General features: G+C 48.5%; 1 protein-coding gene across 1 annotated transcript in view; it reads left to right on the top strand.

Annotated features, from left to right (window-relative positions):
* The window catches only part of LOC8027735 (neuron navigator 2-like), a 244,850-nt gene that overhangs the window by 69,080 nt on the left and 148,548 nt on the right, over positions 1 to 27,222 (top strand). The window contains exons 2-3 of the mRNA XM_042286071.1: positions 8,172 to 8,289; positions 10,769 to 10,821. Of these exons, the coding sequence (XP_042142005.1) occupies positions 8,172 to 8,289; positions 10,769 to 10,821 (171 nt within the window). The remainder of the gene's footprint in view (positions 1 to 8,171; positions 8,290 to 10,768; positions 10,822 to 27,222) is intronic.

Genomic DNA, 27,222 nt, shown 5'->3' with positions numbered 1-27,222 from the left:
ACGCGACGCTCGAACCGCTTTCGCCGAATCTTCGAGATAGCGACGCACTCTAGATAAGAGGCCGACCGCGACCTTGTCGAGGCAGTTTCGCCCCAGCGCTCGACTCTGCTGTCTCGCCGACTTCGACGCCCGCGACGCTCTGTTATTATCTTTTGTACCCTTTTATTTTTGGCACAAGTTCGCCACATTAAACGTTTATTTATTCCTGTTTATTTCTTGTTTATTGGTCACCACCCGTGACATATTGGTGGAGGTGCGGGGTACCCGCATGCCCGTGCAGCGCTCTTCCCGAGTTCCCGCAGTGCAAGTCCGGACCCAGCCTCCCGAGGACCGAGCGAAGACCAGATCGAAACCCGATCCAGTCGCCGCACCCAAGGTCTACCCCCGGAACACGGACTTCTGCCACCCCGGACCAGGCAGCCAACGAGGCCGACGATGGACAACCAGTCGTCGCAGAACCCGTCCACCGCCGCCGTCGTATACCTTCCCGTCGCACCCCGGACTCCGACGCCATTCAACGGGGAGGTCCACGAGGACGTTGAAGATTGGCTGCAACATTACGAACGAGTTGCCCGCCATAACGCATGGACACCGGAGCAGTGCCTCCAGAACGCCTACTTCTCTCTGGAAGGCACGGCACGCACGTGGTTCGAGAACCACGAAGCGTCCATTGCGTCGTGGGAAGAATTCCAGGCCGAGCTGCGACGGACCTTTGCCAACCAGCACCGACGGCAGCGTGCCGAAGAACTCCTGCGAGCGAGAACCCAGGGGCCGACCGAGAGCGTCACAAGCTTCGTCGAAGACGTTCTTCACCTCATGAATCGCGCCGACCCAACCGCTCCCGAGGAGAAAAAGCTGCGGGTCTTGATGCGCGGTGTAAAGGAAAACATCTTCGGTGGCCTTGTGCGGAGCCCGCCTACCACCGTCGAAGCTTTCATCGCCGAAGCAACCAACATCGAGCGCGCGCTTCAGGCACGTGCTTCCCACTACCAGCGACATCCAGGCGTCGCTGCACCCACACTGCTTAACGGCGAAAACACTCTGGGTACACCGGACATCCGGGAAATTATCCGAGAGGTTGTCCGAGAGGAACTGCGAAGGTTGCTGCCAACAACCAGCCGTCCACCAACCCTTTCCATCGCCGAGGCTGTCCGAGAAGAAGTGCATCGGGCGCTACAACCAGAGGTTCCCGTCACCACGGTGGCACCGGAGGAACCGACGTTGAGCTACGCTGCGATGGCCCGACGACCGCCGCAAGCTCCCCGTCAAGCCACATCGCCACCCCGAAGAGATGCCCCAACGCCGCAGTACCCCCGACGACAGGAAGATCAGGTGTACCCAGAGCAACCTGCGCCGAGGAAGACAGACGTATGGAGGACGGCCGACCGACGCCCGCTGTGTTACCACTGCGGGGAAGCTGACCATGTGTACCGCCGATGCCCATACCGACGACTCGGGCTGCGCGGGTTCCACCCGAACGACCCGCGACCCCGTTATGGTGAACGCCCTCGGGAAATCGACGAGTACCTGCGACGACCTCAGTCCCCCGAGCCTGCGTTCCGCCGAGAGTTCCGGTCACCTTCGCCACGACGTCCAGCTTCGCCGATGCACCGACCCCGACGTGAAAGCCTGTCGCCCCTCGCTCCACGCCGGGGAAACTAGGCGCGGCAACCCCTGGAGGTGGAGTTGCCGAAGACGACCGACGCCAAGATCCTCCACGAACGTCGGAGGGCCCCCACTCGAACGCTACCAGAGACCGAAACGACGCCCCTGCAGCGGTGTCCAATAACCTAAATGTCGTCATTGACGGCCACGACGCATCAGCACTCGTGGACACCGGAGCAGACTACTCGGTCTTGAGTGGAAGGCTCTCCCGCCGCCTTCGCAAAGTCATGACGCCGTGGGATGGACCCCAAATACGAACCGCAGGAGGACATCTCATCACGCCCGTCGGAAGGTGCACTGCTCGCGTCGAGATTCACGGCGAGACGTGTCCGGTAAAGTTCGTCGTTCTACAAGACTGTTCCAGAAATGTCATTCTTGGCATGGACTTTCTGTGTGAATACGGCGCCGTCATCGACCTCGGTGAGAACAGACTGACGCTGCGCAAGCCTGTTCCGCCTTCAGAGAAACCCCAAACAGGGTCAGCCGCCGTCCGAGTCGCCACCGACCACGTGAACCTGCCGCCGCGATCAAGTATTGTCGTACCCGTCGTGGCAGATACAGCTACCTGCGGCGAAGTTGTTCTAGAAGGCAACCTTCAATTGCTCCTGGGAAGAGGAATAGGCGTCGCAAGAGGGATAACAGAACTCCAGAATGGCCGCTCTGTGGTCCTCCTGACGAACTTCCGAAACGAAGCGCAACACCTCACGAAAGGGGCAGCCGTTGGCCACGTCGAGGAACTCCAAAACTCCGCGGAAATCGCCGCCATTGCTGACGAATCCTCGCCACCTCAGCAAGACAGTACGTCGCCAGCGCAGCTCGACATTGACCCTAAACTTCCGGGCCCGAAACGACGTCAGCTGATTAACCTCCTCGCCGAATACCGCGACTGCTTTGCGACGTCGTCGAAGGTGCGCCAAACCACCGTTGCGAAGCACCGCATCGTTACCGAGGACGACGCGCGCCCTGTGCACCGATCTCCATACAGAGTGTCCGTCAAAGAAAGGCAGGTGATCCAGGAGCAAGTTCAAGAGATGCTGAACGACGACATAATTCAACCCTCAAGCAGTCCTTGGGCCTCCCCAGTCGTACTGGTTAAGAAGAAAGATGGGACGCTTAGATTCTGCGTGGACTACCGGCAGCTGAACGCAGTGACGAAGAAAGACGTCTATCCACTCCCCCGCATCGACGACACGTTAGACCGGCTGCGCCATTCTCGATACTTTTCATCGATGGACCTGAAGAGCGGCTACTGGCAGATCGAAGTCGACGAACGGGACCGAGAGAAGACAGCCTTCGTCACACCGGATGGGCTGTACGAGTTTAAGGTGATGCCCTTCGGACTATGCACGGCGCCAGCAACTTTCCAGCGTGTCATGGACACCGTACTGGCAGGACTGAAGTGGCAGAGCTGTCTCGTGTACCTCGACGACGTCGTAGTGTTTTCAGGCGACTTCGACGAGCACTTGCGACGACTCCGAGCTGTTCTCCACGCCATACGGACCGCCGGACTCTCCCTCAAGCCGTCAAAGTGTCGGTTCGCCTATGACGAGCTGAAGTTCTTAGGTCACGTGGTTAGTAACGAAGGCATTCGTCCAGACCCAGAGAAGACCCGCGCCGTCGCAGCATTTCCAGCACCAAGAGACAAGAAGGCCGTGCGAAGGTTCCTTGGGCTATGTGCCTACTATCGGCGCTTCGTTCGAGATTTCGCAAAACTTTCCGCACCGCTCACAAACCTCACGAAGGACGCCGAGAAGTTCGAATGGGCCGAGGAGCAGCAGCAGGCATTCGACGAGCTGAAGCGACGACTGCAGACTCCTCCTGTCCTTGGACATTTCGACCAGGATGCGGAAACCGAGATTCACACGGACGCAAGTAACGCAGGACTTGGCGCGGTACTGGTTCAAGTACAAGAGGGCACCGAACGAGTCATCGCCTACGCCAGTCGGACATTGTCCAAGGCGGAGCGAAATTACTCCACGACTGAAAAAGAATGCCTTGCGGTCGTCTGGGCGATCACGAAGTTTCGTCCGTACTTATACGGAAGCCCGTTCCGCGTAGTCACGGACCACCATTCGCTCTGCTGGCTTGCGAACATCAAGGACCCGTCAGGACGCCTTGCGCGATGGAGTCTCCGACTACAAGAGTTCAACATGACCGTAGTCTACAAGTCAGGCCGCAAGCACAGCGACGCCGACTGCCTGTCCAGAGCTCCCATCGAAACACCCTCCGACAGCAGCGACGACGATAACGACGAGTGGTTCCTGGGCGCAGTGAACACCAACGACATGGCCCGACGTCAACGAGACGATCCTGAGCTGCGCGCACTAATAGAGCACCTGGAAGGGAGTGGGAGTGCCATACCACGTGTTTTTTCACGAGCCCTGCCGACCTTCGCCATTAGACAAGGAGTTCTCTACAAAGAGAACTTCGGCAACAACAACTCGACGTGGCTGCTGGTAATCCCGACCGACCTTCGAGAGGAGATTTTCCAAGCCTGCCACGACGACCCGACGTCCGGACACCTCGGTTACAGCCGGACACTGGCCCGTATTCGTGAAAAGTATTACTGGCCCAAGCTCCCCAAAACGGTCCACCTATACACACGATCATGCCATGAATGCCAGCGACGAAAGAAACCTCCAACGAGGCCGGCCGGACTCCTGCAGTCAATTCCTCGCCAACGGCACCCTTCCAACAGATCGGAATGGATCTACTTGGCCCTTTTCCACCGTCGACGTCGGGAAATCGCTGGATCATCGTCGCCACAGATTATCTCACGCGGTACGCCGAAACGAAAGCCCTTCCTTCCGGAACTGCTGTGGAAGTTGCCAAGTTTTTCATTGAATCCATCGTCCTCCGGCACGGCGCTCCCGAAGTCCTGATCTCAGACCGTGGATCCTCGTTCATGGCCCAGCTGACACAAGAAGTCCTTCGTCTCAGCCACACCAGCCATCGTCGCACCACGGCGTACCACCCTCAAACCAACGGGCTGACGGAAAGACTCAACAAGACCATCGCCGACATGATTTCCATGTACGTCGACGTGGAGCACAAGACATGGGACGAGGTGTTGCCGTACGTCACCTTTGCCTACAATACGGCCGTGCAAGAAACCACCGGGGTTACACCCTTTCAACTGGTTCATGGTCGCAAAGTGACGACAATGCTGGACGCAATGTTACCCCACGAACCGGCTGTCGACGGAAGTGACGACGCCCAGGTGGTTGCCCAACGGGCAGAAGAAGTCCGTCAGCTCGCCAGACTCCGGATTCAAGCCCAACAACGTATCGACACTGGCCGCTACAACCTTCGTCGCCGGGACGTCCACTTCCAGCCGGGAGACAGGGTGTGGGTCTGGACACCGATCCGCCGCCGTGGTCTCAGCGAGAAACTACTGAAGCGCTACTTTGGACCCTACAAAGTGCTTCGTCGACTCGGGGATCTGAACTACGAGGTGATGCCCGACGGAACACGAACATCGTCACGCCGCCCACCACGACCTGAGGTCGTCCACGTCGTGCGCCTGAAGCCGTACTACGCTCGATAGGACTGTGGACCTTTTGTGCTCCCAAAGACTCTTTAGTTTATCGTTCTTTTTTTTATTTCGATTTGTTTTACACTGCATCGGGGCGATGCACTTTTAAAGGGGGGAGTAATGCCGCGCGCAAGGCTGAGAAAGCAACGCTCGGTCACGGTCCTCCAGAAAGTTCCCGTTTATTCATGTACCGCACGTAACTTCTATCATTTATCCCTGCATTTGTTTTCTAGAAAGTGCGTGTTCATTCTCGCCCCGATCACGCGACGCTCGAACCGCTTTCGCCGAATCTTCGAGATAGCGACGCACTCTAGATAAGAGGCCGACCGCGACCTTGTCGAGGCAGTTTCGCCCCAGCGCTCGACTCTGCTGTCTCGCCGACTTCGACGCCCGCGACGCTCTGTTATTATCTTTTGTACCCTTTTATTTTTGGCACAAGTTCGCCACATTAAACGTTTATTTATTCCTGTTTATTTCTTGTTTATTGGTCACCACCCGTGACAGTATTACACAAAAAAAAAAAAAAAACTTTGCATTTTAGGACAAAACGATAAAAAAAAAAGGCAGCATGAAAATGTTTCGTATTTGAGGCAGTTGGCGGCGTCTGCGCAACCAATCGATTAGTAATTAGGGTTGAGAGCGGAAGGATTTGCAGCTGCTGGTTTTGTGCCCGAATGAAAAAAAGAGGAAGCCACGATTCAGCGTCTGTCCACAAATCGATTTCCGGAGCTTGTGTTTGGGAAACCCCCAAGGAGTGCGATCTCTTTCTATGGCTTTTTGTGCTGTAGTTCTCTCTTTGGAAACAAAAATAATAGCGCAAAAAAAAAAAAAAAAAAAAAAAATTTTTTTGTTTACTTTATTTTAACATTAGATCATGAACGTTTAATTTTTACTACAGACCGACTCATGTTTACGAACAAACCGGAGCGCCCCTAGCGGACGCCATTGGCGCCACGCATGCGCGATGAGGTGTAGGCAAGAAGCTCGCGCCGGTCGCCTTAAAAAAAAACTGTTGGAAGGCGATGTTGTCGGCGTCCGTGTGAGTCCCCATGTTTTTTTGTTTGTTTTTTTCTCGTTGGAAGTGTTGACTCTACGTCTTCCTGGCAATGTCTGACAACTTTAGCGGCCTCCGCGAAATTAACGATGCTCATTACACCGCAAAAACGTCGCTCGAATAATGTGACATGCGGCAATTCATTTCGCGTGGAAGCCGCAGGGTTGGCGCTAAAGCCTGACTCGTATGATGCGATTCTTCTCGTTATTTTCAGTCACGACGTCGCTCGGGCTGCAAAAGCATGGACCGTAGGTGAGATGGTCGACGTCGATAGCGAAAATCGCAAGCAGAATCGGATCAAGTGAATTAGGCATAATAAGTCAGTGATGGCCACCGGTAACAATGATCAACACCTTCTTGAATCTACTGTTTACACCGAGCCTACTTACCCCAACCAACCTTCCAACTTAAAAGTCTTTTGAGGCCACCACTTACTTCTTTCGCAATTACCGGGTCAATGTTTGGTCTAAGGGCCGCTCTCGTGTGAACGAGCAGACGACAACAAGCCGAAACGGTTGAAAGAGCAGACGACACTTCTAACGATCAGGCAGCCGTTTGAACTTGAAGACGCAATGAACGTAATCCGCAGATGGTCCGTACAACGTCTCGATTTTCCCTCGTTCATGTTGGAACAAAACAAATAAATCTGACGACCACAAGTATCCGTGAATTCAACCCAAAGTGCTTCCCGCACAAGCAATCGTAGTCCGACGGCGTCTGGTTTTTATTTTTCACGGCACATATCAACGTTCTCGGCCGAAGCGAGCAGGCAGAATACACATGAAAACTGACCTACAAACCCTTCCTGACTTTTTTGGTACAGCCCTAGTCCCGCGTTTTGATAAGAAAGCAGGCCTTCATCCGTTTTTTTTTTTTTTTTTTTCAAAACAACGCAGAAGTGCTCGTCTCGCATGGTGACTTCCGCCCACGCCCCAGACCGGAAGTGCGCCCGACGCACCACCACCGCGCCGTGACGTAAAAGAGCTGAGGTGGTGTTTAGCCAATAACAACTTCAGAAAGGCAGGGGGTGTCAAGCAAAGCAGATCGCGCGAATATAATAGTTTGCATGACTTATGCTGTTGGTGGCGATATAACGTTCCATAATGGACCGCTGATGGGAAGTCGGGATTTATATTAAGTACACAGGAGAACTGCAGTTCAATATCGTACGAAAAGGCGCTTGGACTCCTGCAAATACTATCACAATTTAAGTATGAAGTATAACCAATGCTTCATATGATCCGTGTCCGTGTGAATAAAGATACCAGGATCTCGTAAAACATGCATAGTTGCGAAACTTCGCGCACGTGTATTGACGAGCAGCGCACTCGTAACGCCACTGACATTGCCCTTCTGCAACCAGCTCAGCCAACCGGAAGTGGGATCAGCACCATGCTTCAAGAGCTGTTAGGATCCAGTAGCAAAAGCCGGCGCCATTTTGTACCACGCCGGGCGTGACCTACTATGTTCACACTTCGTTATTCCTTTTCACTGTTCTTATCGGCTAGACGCAACAATCTCCACTGGTCTCGGAGACATATTCAGATTGCTACGCTTAACGTTTCTTAAAATGTCGGTGTATGTGGCCACTCACAGCTTATATAACACGAGGCTTGATTTAATATGCTGATGCTCGATGCTTGGCAATTTGTCCCTCTGCGTGTTTATCGACTGCCATCTTGTTTGTTGCGAGGTGATGATAAGATGGTTGGCCCACGCCAGGCCCAACGGTTCTTAGTTAAGCTATCCGGGACTATAGCATACCGCTGTGCTTTCTCGTTGGCCAAACCGAGGAGAGGAAGGTAACCCATAGGTACAACGAATGCGGCGCAGGGTATCCTACATTTAGGAGGCTTTGAGGGCGTACCAGTGACGGCCAAAATGACCGTCCTCGCGTGTGCCTTTCTGCCCTTCCAGATCTACACGGACTGGGCAAACCACTACCTGGAGCGAGGGCGCTACAAGCGCTACATCCAGGACCTCCAATCCGACGTCTGCGACGGTGTCTTGTTGGCTGACGTCATCGACGCCGTCGGTGAGTATAATGTTTTGGCGGGGATTGCCGCGGTTGCTTCGAGTAAACTGCCCTGGGCTGCGCAGCTCACAAATAGCATAAGTCAAACCAAACCCAATCTCGCAAGCCACCGCCTAAAGAAAAAAAAAAAAAAATTGCATAGTTTTTTTTTTTTTTTTTGGGGGGGGGGGGGGGTGAGGGAGGGAGGGGGGGGGGGGGGCGAGCTTAATGTCGCTTTAGACCGCGATCAGACTGCTAACACATAATTTAAAAAAAAATTCTGCACACACTGTCTGAGGTGTGTTTGTTCTTTGCGTGGCGGACACATTGGTCGGACAAAACGGACAAAAGCTGTCGGCGGACGTGTTTGATGCATGGATATATAGGGTGTCTGAATTTACCAGGCTCGATTTAAAACGGACCGTAAAAATCGACGCCTGCACGAAGCATTCCAAACTTTTTGTCAAAGGTGTATTTCACAGATCCGTTTTCTTTTTTTTGAAAATTACAAAGCGTAGCTTCCTTTTTGTAAAAAAATAGGGCAAAAAGCTTACCAGGGTCAACGGCGCGTGGCGACGCAGGTGACTGAGTCGAGCTGCGGGACGCGTTTGGCGCTCGTATTGATAGATGGCGTCGGGAGCGGTGTCGAAAGGTGTAGCCTACCAGCGAAAGAAAGCAGACGATACGCAGACGAAATCCGACGGCAGCAAGAACGCCATCGTTATGCAACCGCATTTTCTTTTTTTAAGTTTTGTTTTTATCGTCCGCAATTATTTTTAAAGCAAAGGTACACTACATGAAGATTATCTTCATTTTAGTAAATCACGGTGGTCGCGAGCAGTCTCGATGAGGAGGCAGCGCCATCTATCAGAACGTGCGCCAAACGCGCCCTCCGCTCGACTCGGTCGTCTGCTTCGCCGCCCGCCGTTGACCCTGGCAATTTTTTTGGCCTCATTTTAACAGAAAGGAAGCTACGCTCTGTAATTTCGCAAGAGAAAAACGGACCTGTGAAATACACCTTTAACGAAAAGTTCGGATTGCTTCGGGAGGCGTCAATTTTTACGGTCCATTTTAGATCGAGACTGGTGACTTCAGACACTCCATATCATATATGAAGCAAGCTTCTTTCCAACACGCTTGAGGCCCGTCCGCAAATAATTTTGTTATGACGTCTGCAGCACACACCGTGCATTTTGTACGATATAAGTGCAGTGTGACTCTAAGGCTTTAGGAATGACAAATTTCAAGGAGTGAGTTTTGGCACCTGGAAACGTCAGGCAGAATAACTTGAACTGTGAGGAAATCCATTCTTGGAGTACCAATAGCTCGGGGGAAAAAACAAAAAGGGAGGCAGAGAGAGGGGGATGTGTGGGAAAGGGAAAAGTCTGGTCGAGGGGTTGGCGGAGCCGAGGGAGTGACTCAGCACTCTTAACGTCGCGACCGGTGGCTCGGAAATCTGTTTACCGGAATGGGCAATCGGCCTCGAAACTGCAAGAGCGGGAACCGTGGTCCAAACCTCCCCCCCGCGGAGAGCCTAAGGCCTTGGGTAAACTGGGAGAGGGGGAAGAAATAAAAGGACGAGGAGAGCATCGAATGGTGCGAACGGTTTGCGTTCGGTCACCCGGAAAAGAGGGAAGCGTTTGAAGGAGGCTCTGAAGTGCAAACAGGGTACGAAGAGAGATGCGGGAGGACGTAGTTTATTGAGTTTCTTGGGTGGGCTTGAAAGCGCTGTGTTCGACACGGTAAATGTACAACCATCAAAGAAAAAATGAGAAAGCCCGCTTAAAAAAAGAGCAGGACCACCCTGGCGCCGGGAAGCCCTGGTACCTCCGGGATACTAATGATTGTGCAGAAGTGTGTGAGATTTGAAAGGTATTAAGGCAAATATATTCAAACAATACAGCTACAGCCAGTACGGTTTCTCTGTGCTTTATTGAGGAACGTCTACGCAAATTTATTGACGATGTAGAGTAAACATCTACGTCATTTGCGGAGAACATAAAGCCTCTGCTAAGTAGAATAACACTGACAGAAAATTTTGTTCTTCGCAAAGTTTTATGACGGTGCGCCGTTGTTCATGGTGTATATCTTCGCGCTTGATTTGTCGCGTGTATTTGTTTCATTCCTCCAATCGATGTCGTGCTTCTGGTATTTTGGCCCCGGGTCGCGGTTGTCCCCAAAGCTTCGCTTCTGTTTGAAGTCCTTATAAATATTTGTAGTGTGTATACTTCTTCGTAGGGGACCTCAATGAATAAGGGCCGGGGGGGGGGGGGGGGGGGAGTGATGTTATAAACGTAAATCTATATAAAAACAAACGGATTCGCATTGCATGCATGCAATCAGCACATACGTCTTTTAAATCTACAAAGATGCCATTGATTAATTACGATTTGCAGGGCGCCTGTGTCCTCATATTTTTTTTTTACCGGGTTATTAGTATTTTATGAAGAATTGAAGAAGAAAATGACGTGCTTCTCAAATTGCTGTGTGTTCCCAGCAGGGGGTGCCAGAGTTCCTGATATCAACCGGAAGCCAAAGTCAAACAGCCAAATGGTGAGTGCAAGCAGAAGACTTTATCTCACGCTCCTTATCACTCACGGAGTTCCACGGTGTTACCAACGCTTTCTGTTAAAATTAAACAGCTGCAACCGCTCTACTTGTTGCACTCTCGAGCTAACGTTACTAGATGACCTCAGTTGTGGAACTCCCACGGAAGGGAGTACCCCCATCACTCATTCCAGTACTCCTCTCGTCGTTCGAAGCGCCATCTAGATTTTCGTTTACGAACTGAGTGTTGCGTAGAGTACGGGTAGAGCGCCATCTAGACACTGCGCTTGGATTCGTACGAATCCCATAGAATACACTGCAGTTACCAAACCAACCGTCCGGCGCGTCGAGCGACGGGAGGCGACGGGGAAAATAAAGATAAGACGAGGCCTTAGGCAGGGGTGCCCGTTATCGCCTTTGCTGTTTATGTTGTATCAGAGAGGATTGGAGGATAGACTAGAGAAGAGTGGGCTTGGGTTCAACCTTTCTTACAGTAATTAGCTAGGCCAAAAAATTCAGCAATCCTTACCGGGATTGATGTATGCGGATGATATCGTACTACACTCTCAGAAAAAAGGTGTATTATTACACCCCTTGTCCCATATAATACACCCCAAAACTTCAAATGGACGTACAGCGCCCCATAATCGAACAGGCGGCTCCAAAGTTTACGAGGGGCTTGATAGGTGTGTGGTACAACTTATTAAGGTAGCTGATGTACGTATTATTGACTACAAAAAATATTATCGGAGTTTTCTTGACCGTACTGCAAAAGCTCAGTGTTTTCTTTCTTTGGTCTTTGATACGTACTTCAGCAATTTAATAAGTTATATCGCACCGTTATCAAGACCCTGGTAAAATTGTGTGCCGTCTGTTCGACTATAGGGCGCTGTACGTCGAAATGAAGTTTTGGGGTGTATTATATGGGACAAAAGGGTGTAAGGTGATACCCTTTTTTTTTAGAGTGTAATGGCTAACAACAGGACAGAGTTGCAGGAATTAATGAGCATCTGTGGTAGGGAAGGAGAGGAATTAGGTTTAGAATTCAATAGCGAAAAATCAGCAGTCATGATTTTTAACGAGGATGAAGTTGAGAGGCTGAAGATACAGAATATTACAGTTGAGAGAGCTACACTCTAAGAAAAAAGGGAGGAGAAAGGTAGCAAAAGCGACTGTTCCTCCTTGGTGCGGACAAGTTGCCCAGAGAAGGGAGGAACGGCAGTTCAGATGAAAGAAGGAGGGCGAGTTCCTCCTTGTTCAGTTGGCGCAGGGGTAGAACATCGCGCTACTGACCAAGTGGTCAACAATTCGATCCCCAGAAAAGTGGTTTTTTTTTTTTTTTTTTTGTAAAGTTTTTTTTTATTTTTGTTTACCAAAACACATATAAACAAACCCAGACCGATGAAAGGAAAATTAAAGTCCTTATTATTCTCCGAGACGTTTTCCTCCTCCAGGCAGACCGGAGAAAGCTTTCGCCCTCCCGACTCATCTTCTTTCGGTTTCGTTTTTCGAGCAGGTCGCGCACGTTGTTTAATAAATTAATGTTGAGTTGATTGAGCTTCAGCGGCAGCGAAGGCCGCCTGTAATTCCGTCTTCTAGTCCAAACGTGCAGAATATTTCGGTTGCATTGACGTTTTTACCACTAATTTTATCAAACGAGCTAACGAAGCCGCTAGAAACAGCGAAGTTCCGGAGCAGTGCCAGCAGCGCTACATACACTGAGTAAGACGGCCGTCTCCAATTTGCGGGACACATGCGGAACTACAGCCTGCTACAGCAGCGAAACCACGAGGAACTGTGTCGAAGTTTTCGACGTTATGGAAATCGCGGGAACTGCGTCCAAGGAAGGCAGGTTTTCCTGCCGGCTGCCTGGGTGCCTTCCATGCTGAGTTCGGTTCCGTCGTCCCGTGCCGAGTGCCAACCGGCGTTCAACGTGATTCTTCTGCGTGTCAGGAACATCGTCAACGTGGTTCTGTATTTCTTCGTGTCAGCGACATTGTGATGGCAGTGTTGTGGGTTGTGAACAGAAGACTGGAATTATCGCCGATGTGACCGTGTGTTCGCGTATCAATGCCGTAACAAGATGAGATGACGTAAACTGTCGGGCATTGATGCCGCTGGTCGGGCCGTTATCGGAGGGGCCGGGGTGTCGCAGGATGACATTCCGCTTTACATTAAAGAGTTTAAAACCACTTGAGGGATTAGGTGCAGTCGATCGACGTGTGGATAGTCATGTTGGAACGCTGGTCTGAACGGTGAGCTCCTATCGTACAGTGGCCAATGTGACTCGGATACCCGAGAGCGATTGCGCTCTGGGGAAAAGACAACACTACGAAAGTATAACGGAAAGTACGTATATTTATAATGGAAGTTTAACATAAAAAAAAAAGACAGGCAAAATTGAAAAAAAAAAAACGCTATCCTTTAATTTACTGTTTAAATATATTACGGTTCCTGTAGAAACTGCCCTCTAAGTGGCGCGCTGGGATGAGCGTTAGAAGTTTTCGAGCTCGCAACGGCGCAGCTCCGTACACTTAACAGTTGTCGCAAGTCGCGGCTTTGACTGCATTCAAGTTGATCGAAAAGCGATTTCTGTGCCCGTGAAGCATCACTTCCAACTGAGTGGATATCCGCTCTAGAGAGATTAATTCAAGACGGCAGTTGCAGCTTTGCGCGAACAGCACAAATAGAAAAACGAACACCACAATATAAATACTGGCTACGAAGGGCCGTGCGGGAAAACAAACTCATGGCTTGGAACCACATTGGAGCGGCTCGATTTATTGGCTTTCAAATAATTATGGCATGATCGAGCGTCTTCTTTTTAATAAGAGATTCATCCTTTGAGCCATTAAAAATAGCCCCAGATGTATGACATTGCTGGAAAAAAATGAACATGTTCGGAATATTTTTTTTTGCTTAGGGAGTCACCGAAAAATTCCGTACGTTCAAAACGACCACTATAAAAGACGGAAACGCAGGGCTCGGTAGTAGTGATCGGGATAGTGTGCTGTTGTATTGATGTTTGTATGTGCGATGCCTGTGTATGCGTTCAATATATGTTGACCTGATGTTTGTAGTGTGCGCAACGTGTCTACATGTGTTAGAGATTCCGTAGGAAAGGAAACGCAATTTTGGCGTAAGGAAATAAAAATATTTTTTTGTAAAAACATGAATTGGGCGGTACCTAGCGCCACCTAGCCTAGCTTCGTGCGATTACTCTGCTTGACCCTGCCATCTGGTGGCAAGCGATTTAACATCCTTTTACGCTACGCGGCTACGCCATAATTTCGTGTTACCGTGCTGAGGTAAGCCAAGAGGTTGCTTCGGATTTGCTTTTTTTTGAGAGCGGCTTTTGGTTTTGCGGGCGAATGTTTTTCACCCCTCCGTGATGTGCGGTTGACGCAACGGTTGACGAAGGAATTGTGGCTCGAGGAATAGCAAAGGTAGGACATAAAGTGCGCGAACTGAGTGCCGGTTGTCTCCGTTGAACATCGCAGTGCTGACGATGAGAAGACTGAGTGACTGCATGCTTTCGAAACGTAAGTTTCTTTACCTGCAGGGGTAAAGAAACTTCGGAAATAAATACAGTTCGCGGAAAGCTCGTGTTACGTTTTTATTTCCTGCTCCTCTCGCTTCGTGCAATAGACTTAGTGTTCTCGTTAAGCCTTACCGAGCTCGATTTGCTCGATTCGTGGCCGCCATAATGAGATGCAGTCGACGGAGGAACTTTTCCTCCCCTGCTTAAGGGACGAAAGTTTCTCCCTTTCTGAAGGAACATATGTGTCAAGAGCGTTCCTCCCTTTAGGGAGGACTATACTGACCCTTTTTTCTAAGAGTGTAGTAAATACAAGTATCTAGGAATATGGATATGTGATGGTGCAGAATATCTCAGAGAGCATGAAAAGTATATAATATGTAAGGGCAACAGAAATGCAGCTGTAATGAAAAATAGAGCACTTTGGAATTACAACAGGTATGAGGTGGTGAGAGAGATTTGGAAAGGGGTCATGGTGCCTGGCTTGACTTTTGGAAACGCGGTGCTATGCATGAAATCCAAAGTGCATGCGAGACTAGAAATAAAACAGCGCGGAGTAGGTAGACTGGCTTTGGGGGCACATTGCAAAACGCCAAACCAGGGTGTACAAGGAGACATGGGATGGGCGTCATTTGAGAGCAGGGAAGCGGTGAGCAAGATAGAATTTGAGGATCGGTTGAGGCAAATGGATGGGGACCAATGGGCACGAAGGTTTTTCAGCTATTTAGACATGAGGAGTGGAGACACAGAGTGGAGACAGCGCACTAGGAAATTAAGAGGAAAGTTTTGGGGCTATAGCGAAGATACGGAAGAGCAAGTCTCAGTTAAGAAGAAAGTCAAGGCCACAGAAAGAGATCAGTGGCTAGAGGGAATGCAGACAAAGACGGCTCTGGAAATCTATAGATTAAGCAAAACAATTATGGCCAAAGAAAGCATTTATGACAATTCTAGGAGAAGCTCATTGTTGTTTGAGGCGAGGACGGGGGTTCTGCGAACCAGAACATACAAAGTGAAATACCAGGAAATGGATACAGTGTGCACTGCTTGTGGAGAGGAGGACGAGACGGCTGAGCACTTGATACTCTACTGTAAAGGGCTTCACCCTATGCCTACCGAAGACAACATGGATTCAATAAAGTCATTGGGTTTTAGAGACAGTGAGGGGAGAGCGGATTTCAAGACTGTAGAGATTACCAAGCAAAGATTAACTGAATGGTGGCAGAAAGGGAGGGAAAACTAGGTACTTTCTTATTAACTGATGGCAAGGGGGTTTTATAGCCCCACTTTTTTTGCAGTGTGGAGTGAATGTAGATTTCACATTTAAATATTCTAAGCTTAAATGGTAAAACAAAATGGCTAGGTGGCATAAGCTACCGCCCGATCCAAAGGGCTCAGCCGCATTCGTCCATCCATCCATCCATCGAGTCGTGGTGAGTGAGGGGGGTACTGCTCGTGCATGCAGCGTCTACGAACAGTTCCGTAACTGAGCTAATCTCTAATAACGTTGTCTCGAGCCAATCAGAGCCACAAACCGATCCACGTGAGAGCTCTCTATTGAAGGAGCACACTCCAACAATACGTTGTCACGTGTCTCGCTGCGACGCTCTGATTGGCTCACAGGGGCCGTAGTCTTCGCCGTTTGCCAAGTTCTGGCCAAGCGGATTGTTTTGCACGGGTTGAGTTATACCTACTCGTGTGTTTTTATCACCAACGGTGCTATCACTCGCACCTCGTCGTGCTTTCGTCGGTGTAATGTTCCTGAGATTCGTTTGTGTTAAGATCGATTAAAACATGTTGTACGTTGACAAAAAAGAAAGTTACCTGTTTCCAAAAGCTCTTCGCACTCCGTGAAATTCTACAGGGTTAAGGTTTGTTCTGTCAGCTCGGAGTTACGTTCTTCCAGATTTATAAGTATTTGAGAATGGAAAAAAGATACCCTCAAGGCAAACTATAAAAACATGACCTACCCAGCTCAATCGGAGGAATTGATCGCTTCTCAGTGCTACACACGAGTAAGCCCATGAGGCAGGAATAATTACTTTATAAAGATCATGCTGTCAGCTCACTCTTACAGAATTAGCATCAGAAACAAAGACACGCTTAGGCCGGAACTCCAGTTAAAAGCGTATACCTCGAGTAGCTGAGCCGGGACGGTTCCCGGTCCCGCTTCAAAAAGGCTTACCCAAATACGAATCCACCGTTTCGAAAACGCATCGCACTCGTGTTTCGAATGCATATTTTATTTTATCCCCCCCCGACAGAAATCGGATCTGGTAGGCGGCTCCCCCTGCATTTTTAATTCGGGACTTAGTTTATCGAGATCATCGGTGGCGGGGAGGGCGTACCTCGGATGTAAACGACCAGAACTAATCAGGATTTGTGTCTTTGCCAGCTACGATCGTCAGCCGAGAGTTGTAAAGGGTAGGGGAGTGATAGGCGAACACGCTCTGGGATGGGTGCACGTGATTGGGGCACGTGATTGGCGCGTGTGATCGGCGCGAGTAGGGAACTCCCGAGGCTAATCGAGTTTGGCTAGAGCTACCGCATCGCCATCGGGTGACGTCATCGCGCCAAGGTTGTCTGCCGCGGTGGAGTTTCGGCCGTTGTTGGCGGACCGGCGAACCGTGAAATTGAACGGCGATTGCCGCGTAGCGGGAGTGTAGGGATGAGAAAGACGGAGGCGAGATGGATCCGCACTCGAGGGACATCCTATCTGGAACGCGATACTGAACTACTTCGCCTTTTTGTTGTCTTTATAGTTAAAGATACTCTTTCGCCATCGACGGCCTCTCTTCAAGTGAGCCGTGCAATCTACTAAGAGTCGCTGTTTAGGTACGAGACATGAACGGAAAGTTTTGCGCAATATATACTTCCCGAAAAGAAACGGAGTATATTATCTCTTTTCTTTCTGTCCCACATCCCCCCCCCCCCCCCCCCCCTCTTTGCCTTTCTGAATTCTCCTATTTTAAGAAAGGCTACACCATCGTGCTAATACTTCACGTGGTTATTTGACGCCCAACTAAGATAGCTACACTTAGCTGAAACTAGCCTCGATTAAATATCCAAATTTTAGTGTCCGCGCCATTTGACTGGGCCACTAGTGTAAAAGGCGCATGGTGCTTTTGTTTCCTGACGCAACGGGCGCAGACCCCAGTACTCCTTCAACCTCAACACTGTCTTCCTCTCGAATCTTTCCATTCTTGAGCGTGATTTATCGAACGCCTAGCATCCGAACAATTATTCGATTCCCCGTAACTCCCTCATTTTGTTCTTCTCAAGAATGTATCATTTGTTCCTCGTATTTTTTTACCCTTATTTTTAGAAACAGGTTGCTTTCACAGCACCTCTGACAGCACTCATAATTTTGTTCTTACAACTCCCATTACGTAAGAGGTATTTTATTTTTTATACAAGTTTCCTTTGGAGGGACTTCTTATCACCAAGGTAGTGCAAGCACAAACTCGTGCGGCACTCATTAAAAATTAATTGAACTACTTATAGTCGACTACTTTTCGGAGTAATCTCGTAATAATTCAATCACACTTATTAGGAAGTTAACTCTAGAGTAATCTGATTACGTTTGGAACGCACTAAGTTACTAGTGATCGCTACTTTTTTCTCCTCCCGTTTCTGATGGCGCTTTTTGTTCGTACAAGTTTCCCAGCAAGGAATCCACGAACTAAATCCCCGGCAGGAAGGGTGATTGAGCGAGAATCGGTAGATCAAAAATTGATAAGTAGTTGATAATTCTTTGGCCTTAAAAGGATGACGAACCAAACATTTTAGTGTCTATAATAAGCGGCGCACAATCTTTTTATGAGTCAGCAGCCGCCGGTGTGCACGAGCACACGAAACGAAATTGACGTCATCATATCTCCCGTTCGAGCTTATTAAGCGTGAATGGGGGATATGATGACGTCAATTTCGTTCCGTGTGCCCGCGCGTGGTTGCTGACTCATCAAAAAAGATAGTGCGCCGCTTATTATAGACCGACACGCTGTTTACAAACAAGCCCGCGTTTGCCCACACAAGATGTAGGCACTGCGCGTGCACAGAAACCAAATTCGCGTGAAGCGTCTGCGCATACGCAGTGCCGTCGACAGCGCCACCGCAGCTGCATGACCTCAGGGCCGCGTGTTGGTCTGTAGATACTGAAATGTTTAGGTTCAGAGTCCCTTTAATCCAATAATGGAAAGTACGAAAAAACATGTTTTCAGGCCGGCAGGAAAAACTCAGTCGTTTTAAAAAATCGAAACTAATCCGAGGAGAACCGGTTGCTCTTTAGAGTAACGGTTAATTACTTTTCGTCTTGGGTAGTCGAGTAATCTAATTGAGTACTTTTTCGAGCGAGTGTAATTGAAATTGTAATCGATTACTATTTTCCCCGGTATAATACGTCCGAGACTGCACAAGCCCTATTTAAAGTGCAGACTGTGCCACTCGGGAACCTGCGTTTACGAGGTGTTTCCGAGTGCCGTAACTGGGCGCGATACGACGTTTCACAAAGTTGCTTTTAGGTGGTGCATTTATGAAACGGCAAATGTCACGGGTCTCTAGGTACTAGAAAAAAAATGTAAGATTAAAAACATTTTTTTTTTTTATGCACGGAGAGAAAAACGGTAAGAACCGTCTGGTTGACGTTGCTACTCTGTGATGGCACACCATTAGCAGAAACGTAAAAAAAAAAAAAAAAAAAAAAAAAAAAAAAAGTTATATGAACACACTGAAAAAGAGATCAAGCACTTTAGAGCATGTGTTTTGCGATCCGTGAGATGCAGTGGCAACCAGACGGATTCAACCGCTTTCTGCCCTGTGCGTAAAACATAAACGAAGGCGTTTTGAAGTGTGTATAATGTTGCTATTACCTACACACATGAAACTCGGGTATAATAAATAGACCACCTAAAGACATTATAGCCGTCGGAATAGCCCAGTAGATACACAGACTACGATTTGTATCTACATGTGTCGAAGAAGTTTTTTGTTTGTTTTTGAACAACTCCATTTTTAATAAGTTCTTTTTAAATGACGTTGTAACTAATGGCTCCCTCTGTAAAAGGGCAGGCTGCTCCTACAAAAGTTTGATAATGCATTAAAGAGGCTTGTTCGTCCTGAGTCTTCCGAAAAATCAAACAATGTACAAATTGAAAGACATTGCGGACTGTTTTATCTGAGATAAATTCACATCAACCCACCTTTATAGGAATGACTCTTGTACAGAAATTCTAAATTTATAAGAGATCTTAAGTGTGGTACGAAAATTCACGTATTGATTCTCGGTTAAGATCATGATCTGCTCCCAAACCTGTTCATCGTGTACAGCAATCGCCCTCTTGATGGCGTCGCTGTCGACACCTTCAACGGTAGCCGCACTAATTCGCAAAAGTACACGCAAACAACAAAGAATATACAGATACAGAAACAAAAAGGTATTGTAAAATTTGGGAGCTGCCCTCTCCCCCGAAATAAGAAATTTATATTTCGGTTCTGCGGCTACGCATGAAAACAGAAACCCAAACCGAAAGTGTCCCGTTGGGTCACGAGCCACCGCGGAGCCAAACGGTGTGCGCGGGGGGACTGCACAGTGTTGCCAACGCGATGTATGAATCAGCCGCTGACCGTAAATCACAAGCTGGGCGATGCATTCTTCCAGTGGGAACCCAGAGCGAGGACTCTTCCCCCTCCACAAACGCCCTCGCTCACCTCCCACATAGGTTACGTATTCCATCGGAATGGCTTTAGCGGTGGGGGCGCCACTTGTAGGTCGTAAAAGAAAAAGAAAAAAAGCAACACGTTGAAAAAAAATCGAAGAGGGAGCAGGGTGTTGATTCAGCAAAAGATGGCTCCACGTGGGGTTCGTTCGGGAACTTCGGAGGGGGTTTGGGGAAGTCGTGGGGGCGTGGGGAGCGGTGGGAGATTCGGAGGTGAAGGTACCCAAGGAGAGAGTGAAGGGAAGGGGGGGGGGGGGGGGCATCGTAGTTAGACGCCGTGTGTAGGGCATTGGGTGCTGGCTGTGCCACCTCATCTGAGTCCCTGGCATCTTCCGCCCTCCCTGCACCGTTCGGTGGAGGATGGAGAGGGAGAAAAGTTGAGGTCGGTTTTGCAACCGGAGTCCTGTTTCAGTGCCTGCAAGTGTCACTGGTGTGGAGGTGAAAGTGATACTGTGTCGCCAGTATTCAACCCGGTGTCTTCTTGAGGTATTTTGTGACTGCGTCCTCGTGGTTCACGCTACGTTTGACTTGCTACGCTTAACATATTTTTATAACATCTGAGACGTCTTTCTTGGGGGCTGTCTCTGTGACTATGTGTGCCCCTGGTTCGCGATGGCTGACTTGCCAAGGTTGATGTCCCTTCTTGTCTTCTAACACATCTTTAATGCAACGAAGTGGTGGCCTTGTTGTGTACGCTCTGCGGATCTGGAGCATCTTCGGCACTTGTTGTTTCTTCAGAGACTTGGGGTGCTAAGTTTGATAGGCTGCGAAAACTTCGGATCATCATTTGAAATGCTCATCCTGAAGCAAAACGGTGAGCGTTCCACAACTCTACAAATCTCACTTTGACAAAAGCTCAAAGATTGGTTTGCGGCGCGACAATGTAAAATGGTGCTCATGGGTTCCGCCGCTCAACTCGACAACCGTCTGTTTTCGAGCGCTTCGAATGAAAAATCGACTAAAAAAAATGCCTGCCGATGATATTGACCACCTCATTGATTTGACACAATCTGCCTGCCGACAAAATTTACCACCTAATTGTTTCAAGGCTATCTGAGGAGAATACAAATCTACCGTAATGTTGACTCACGAGGATCAAGCGCCGTGAGATATGGACCATTCATGCTAATCATGCTTAAATCCACATGCAGCCAATGCTACGAGCTGATGTACCCATCAAATATTGTTAAAACTGTAAGAAACTCAGCCTCTCTTCTATAATCCAATGATGATAGAACTCTTACATAAACGTGACGAACACCACGATAGTGCACTTTTGACTATGTCTGATTGTTCCCATCAGCTCGTAGCGTCTGCTGCGTCTGAACTAAAGGTAAAACGAGGCATACTCTGTTTGTCTATGTAACGCCCTGCTAACTATGCTTGATGTAACCAATGGCTTTAGTTGCACCCTACGGAAGTATCTACGTATTTGGTGTCTGAAAAACTTCAATGTAACAGGCGTTTGAATAGTTTCGCTTATCGTTACATGTAAATATTTTGCATAAGCAGATTTTATACATTTTTTTAGTGGTGGTTTGAAAACGAATTGAATTGCTATGAAAGCCAGAATTTGGGAAAAGGAATTTGATGGTGATGTAGATGTGTCGATATGTCCACAACGTCTAGCTCCCTGAACAATTATGCTTGTATGAGTGCGGACATTTTCCAGTTTAAAATAAAAGGGGAATACTGTATCCTTGTTTTTCGTGAATACTTTTGCGGTAAGCGCATTGGATGACTTGGTTGCTTTTTTGGGTAACTGATTTTGCCGACGCGACTTCTTTTCTTGAAATAACTGCAATTAGACTCATTTTACAACAGCGTTTTAAATTTTGTTCAACTTTGTTTATTTCAGTCACTGTGCGATCACATATGTTCGAAAAAACATCACTGACGTCGCAATTTAACAGTAAGAACACTATGAGGAAAAAAGAATCACAGTATAACTTGTGACAAAATGGTAATTATTCCAAAATATATGCCTCATCGAACAATATCTGATGCAACCCAGCTAACTCGAGTCATTAGTGTTATGAAATAACCAAGCGTGTTGGTTAAGTTTCGCCAAAAATATTCAACAATAGGACGGCGAACAAGACACAACATCTTTCAGATAATAACTTCAGTGCTCCGCCATAAGTGTTTATTCTTTCGTGTGTATATCATTTACGCGAAGCACGAAAATTGATGACATCGAATCCAATAACTGTTTCAGAAAGAGGCAATTAAAGAAGGGTGCGGGTAATTAAAACCGAGTTGTCGCGTCTTCTCGCTCCCGATGCAAATTCGCCTAGTCATTTCGAGTCTCTCCCGGGAACGATGACGTCAGCGCGAATTAAGAAGACGCACCCATTGAGTCAAGACAGGAGTCAAACGATGCAGAAAAGCACCCGGTGAATAATGAGGGGCGCACCCCCGCGGCTAAGCGGTAAAAGAATGGGTAGCCTTTTGTAGTTAGCGGACCGACACATTGGGGTCGACATTGATCGTTGAGGGGCACCGCTCTCGCTTAGCTGCGTTCAGCTCTGCCTTCGCGTTACCCTCGGCTTTTGCGCTGTACTTTTTTTACTTTGTGCGGGGTGCGTTGCTACGTTTCTGGCCAGGGTAAAGGGATGAAAACGTAAGAAGCAAAGACCAGGCGTAAAAGCGAGACGCAAGAGTGCTGAGACCCATAGAAAATACATTGCGTCGCATTAAACCCGATACTGAGAGAACGAAAAGAATCTCTGTGTTTGTGTGGTGTGTGTGTGTGTGTGGGGGGGGGGGGTATTTTAAAGCATGAAATGCTTTTTAACGGAACTCTTCATTCGAAAACCCTCTCTAGCCCTCCGTTCGTAATGTGCATTTCCCGCCAAATTTGGCATTAAAATTGACGTCACGTGAGCTAAACACTAGCGCCAATTGATGTCACGAGATCTGACGCCACGTAACTTATACACCAATTTAATTTCTCTATAAATTTAGTGGGCCAGTTGACGTCAGGGCAATTTTGTACCAAGTGAACTGTTCTTTTAAATTTGACAGGGATACCCACAAAAAATATAGGTTCTTCACTAGCCCAAGACGACTGTTGAATGTCTCCTAAGGAAATTGAAACGATCGCTCCTTACCATACTGCATATCACGCATCATAGAAGCTTAAAAATAAAAGTAGCTGCCAATTTGTTTTTGTCTTTACACCGTCAAATGAGTTTTTTTAGAAAAGGTAATAACTCACTCCCATTGCCTGGCGTAAAGCAATCAGGTGGAGTGACAACCAGTGAAGTTCTTGTGGAGTCGCTGCATGAATCTCGGTATATAAACGAGTGCACCAATATTTACTGACCCAAAACCGTATTCTACGATGTTGTTCTTTTTGTATGGTTAATGCATTGGTATAAATATTTTTTGTCTCGTGTAGACAATAAAGATGGGATTATAAAATCGTAGACAAACGTGAAGAGTGAACAGTGCCAACTATGTCGTGTGCCCTAGTTGCCCTGCCTAGTAGCTATCGGCAAATTACAGTCTGAGCGTGACGAGGGCAATTATGTGCACCCTGTCCTTGCAGGCGAATCTAAAGCTGGGCTAGCTAATAATTAATAGCGCGTTGAAAACAGCGTGTATTAAACGGGCACGAAGACAGAGAAGAGACGGAAACCAGGCAGTAGTTTTCGCACTGGCGGAGCCATGAGTGGCAGAGCCCGTATTCGTAACAAAAACCGAAGGTGGTCGGAGTTCATAGGTAGAACTTGAAAAGGAGCTTTCTAGAATCCTCAAAGTGACAGCCGATGTTTTGCTAAGATTTTCACTATTTCTTGGACTCGCGGAACGCATCACGACATGGACCCATTTCATAAGACTTGCCTTCTGTCGGCAATTATGGAATCCCTGCAAAATGGCGGACTAACACCGCAACGTTACGACACACTTCATGGGTTTCGTTGGATTAGAAACCGAAACATTCTCAGGCAAAGGCGATGAGCTCGCTCAGTGACGCTGCACTTTCGAAGGTGTTTGATTAGCTCGTCAGCTCCTAGCGTTGGCCGCGCTCTCCGAGGTTCGCTATCTTATGAAGTGACTTGCACGTTTTACGTTGTCAGTTGTTCCGCCATCATGCAGGGGTTTCCATGTTTCAATATTCGGCCGGTGACTTTGGAAAAGGGTTTATTAGGTGGCACCGCGTCTTGTGCACCGGCAGCTCTCTCAATGTTCGTCCCGGCACGTTTGCAAACGGGCTTTCTTTTTTTGCTTGGAGGGCTTTCGAAACACTGTGAATTCGTCTACGAATTTCGACGGTTTCCTTAGAGACCACGAAGGGACAAGGAGAATAACCCGTGACATTATCCAAGTTTATAAACATAAGCGAATGTATGAAGTATTATGTTCTTTTCTTTTTTCTCTCTCACATAAATATGAATTTTTTTCTGTAGGAGTCCGGCAACAGAGTTTAAGAAGTGGTATATACTTCGTTGAAGTGTGCCAAAATCTCGACAAATTCGCCTTAACCAGTCGAACCCCGAGAAACGTTCGCGACGTCGATGTAGTCTGTTGCAATCTAAGAAAAGCAGTATAAACACGCGTACTCCTCTTCCAGCGCGAACTTACTACCTTCGACAACACTTAGGAGCACGCTTAGCTTCTTCTGCCGATTTTTTGTTGCAGCGCACTTTTGGCGTCGAGATGTTGCGGTACTTGCCTCTTATGGTCTCTTTCTGTGACGTCACCACGAGGATTATCAATTGCCGGAGACAGTTTTGACGGCGTGTTTAGAACGCACGGTGGAAGCGTCTAGTCATCCCGTTCCTACTCCAGCACCGTCCAAGTTGACAGTCCCAAATTGCTAATATTTTCATTAATGAAAGTAAAACGCGTTATACTCGAGACGCGATGCTGAGCGTTTTGCCAATCCTGGAAGGCCGACCACAACGACAATTTTGGTCGCGCACATCTCCGATAGACAACTTATCAGAAGGATCGGCAAAATGGCTGCCCGCCGAACATTTATACGAAGGACAAGGGGACGGTCGTCCCTGTTCGAACTCTGACTTTTCCCGTGTAGCTGGATCGTTTAGGGGAAGGCTGACTTTATACCCTCATGGCGGGAAGCTTCGGCGTTCCAATAGGGAACGGGAGCTTGGGGAGACGGGACGGGAGGACGCAGGAAGGGAATTCGAGTAGCTGCCCCTTTTTCCCCTCCGCTACCGGACGCGGCGGGGTATGGAAATGAGTTTAGTCATGCGGCCCGTTCAGGAATGGCTGCCGCCCGCCGAGGTGTCTAGACGAGCGTAGACCCACCTGATGGATTGAGGCGGTATTTATGGTCTCGATTGCCGGTTAATGTGACGGCGACGGATAATGTCTCACCTTCGAGTATAGCATAAATGCAATTCGCTCGGTATTTGTTTTGTTTTTGGCTGCGCCGTTCTTCACGTATAGATCAGATTTGATCTTTCATCGAGGGACGCCAACCAATTGTCGACTCTATAAGGAGTATTCACTAGGCGCCATACTTGTGGGTGATGTCTACAGCGCATGCTCTGAACGAGCCCAGATTAATAGGCTGTAAAGAATGGCAATCTTGATGGTGTGGAATGCACGTTGCAAAAGAACCGGGGAAGCTCGCCATCAGCACGCGCTCAGCAGTCGTGCACACAGCTATGGCCGCCAGTGGATATTTCCAATCGGCTGCTTCACACGATATCGACCGTTTCACTTCGTGTCTGAACGCACGCTCACACAGTACGATCCGACGATGCCAACCAAACAGTCCCAAAAAGTGCACCGTCATGGCGCTCGCCGTCTTTTGTTCGTTTGCCACGAGCGAATGAGCCAATCATTAACGAATAAACAAAAGCGCAGGTTCGCGGTGAATTCACTGCGAGTGATTGGTCGAGTCGCTGAAAGGAAACGCGCAAAGACGACGAGAGCCGTGAAGTGAACCGTGTGCGCATGCGCAGTGCCGACAGCAGCGCCACCGCAGGTGCGTGACGTCAGTCGCTCGGGTTGGTCTATAAATGGGTGTAGAAATTCGGTGAGTCTTACGAACGCGCTTTGATTGGATGTAAAAGTAGGAAATTCAAATATGGCCGCACGCTCCAGCTCACGGGTGACGATTCTTTCGATAACTGGTTTACCGAAATATTCCGGAAATATAGAAGCGAGGTAGATAAAAAAAAAATAAGTCCGTACGCACGCCATGAAAAAAAAATTAGCCTTACTCCACCCCTTACACTCGAGTATGACTATTTGGTGACCTTCCATTGGCTACGAGAAGTAGTGTTGCATGTGATCGTTTGGTAGAAGGCGCTACTTGAAGTTACGTACGTGAATACCGGTTCCGCTTAAGGCGCTTGTTAAGCTCTAACGTTGAGCGTAACAAACACGGCGTAGCGCACGGCGTGCATATTCTTCTCGTTCGCAGATAACGAATTCCTGCTCGCCGGCCAATGAGAGGCGCACGTCCCACGCTACGCTGCGTTCGCTGCACTCAACGTCGGAGAAGAACAGATTTTACGAAAGACCGACAGTCTCGTGGATTGTCCCGTGGCTATAGTTTAGCCGAAACTAGACGCAGGAATCAAAACATCAGGTGAAACTCGGAATTACTCCGGAGTACCACATCTTTTTCTACGCAGGTTAAGTTACTGCATTTAGCAATGGGTTTTTCTTTGGTCGCGTGCATGGATAATGCTTAAATAAGCCTCTCCCCGGTTAAAAAAAGAAAAGAAAAGTAAAAGTTTAAAGGGTTCTTTTCTTTTCTTTTTTTGGTATTAGCAAATGAACCGAACGCCGCTAGGCTTCGGTTAATTCAGGTTGACTCGACGAGTGCACCCTAGGGTACGCCGCCGGCTATGGGAACCAGTAAAGCCAATCGGGGCCATGCTACGAATCCCGGAGGGAGGAGAGAGGGGGGATGGTTCTTTCTTTTTTTTTTTAAGTTTATTTTCGCTTTTTTATGCTCTCCGGGCTCCTTATTTTTAAAATATATTTTATGCAAATAGGCCTCCGTTGGGGACGGGTGCCTATAACGTCCGCACCGCGGGGTTTGTTTAGGGTTTCTTTTTTTCTTTTTTTAGGGCAAAATTGTCAAAAGGGGCGTGCTCTCAAAACTTGTTGAAATTGGGGAATATGCAATGTTTCGGATTGGGTGATCTGAGCGCTCCCTGCTGCAGA

Source organism: Ixodes scapularis, unplaced genomic scaffold (assembly GCF_016920785.2).
Source record: "Ixodes scapularis isolate PalLabHiFi unplaced genomic scaffold, ASM1692078v2 PGA_scaffold6__148_contigs__length_123643588, whole genome shotgun sequence".
In the NCBI taxonomy this organism is placed as follows: Eukaryota; Metazoa; Arthropoda; class Arachnida; order Ixodida; family Ixodidae; genus Ixodes; species Ixodes scapularis.
This window is presented reverse-complemented; position numbering and strand designations above follow the sequence as displayed.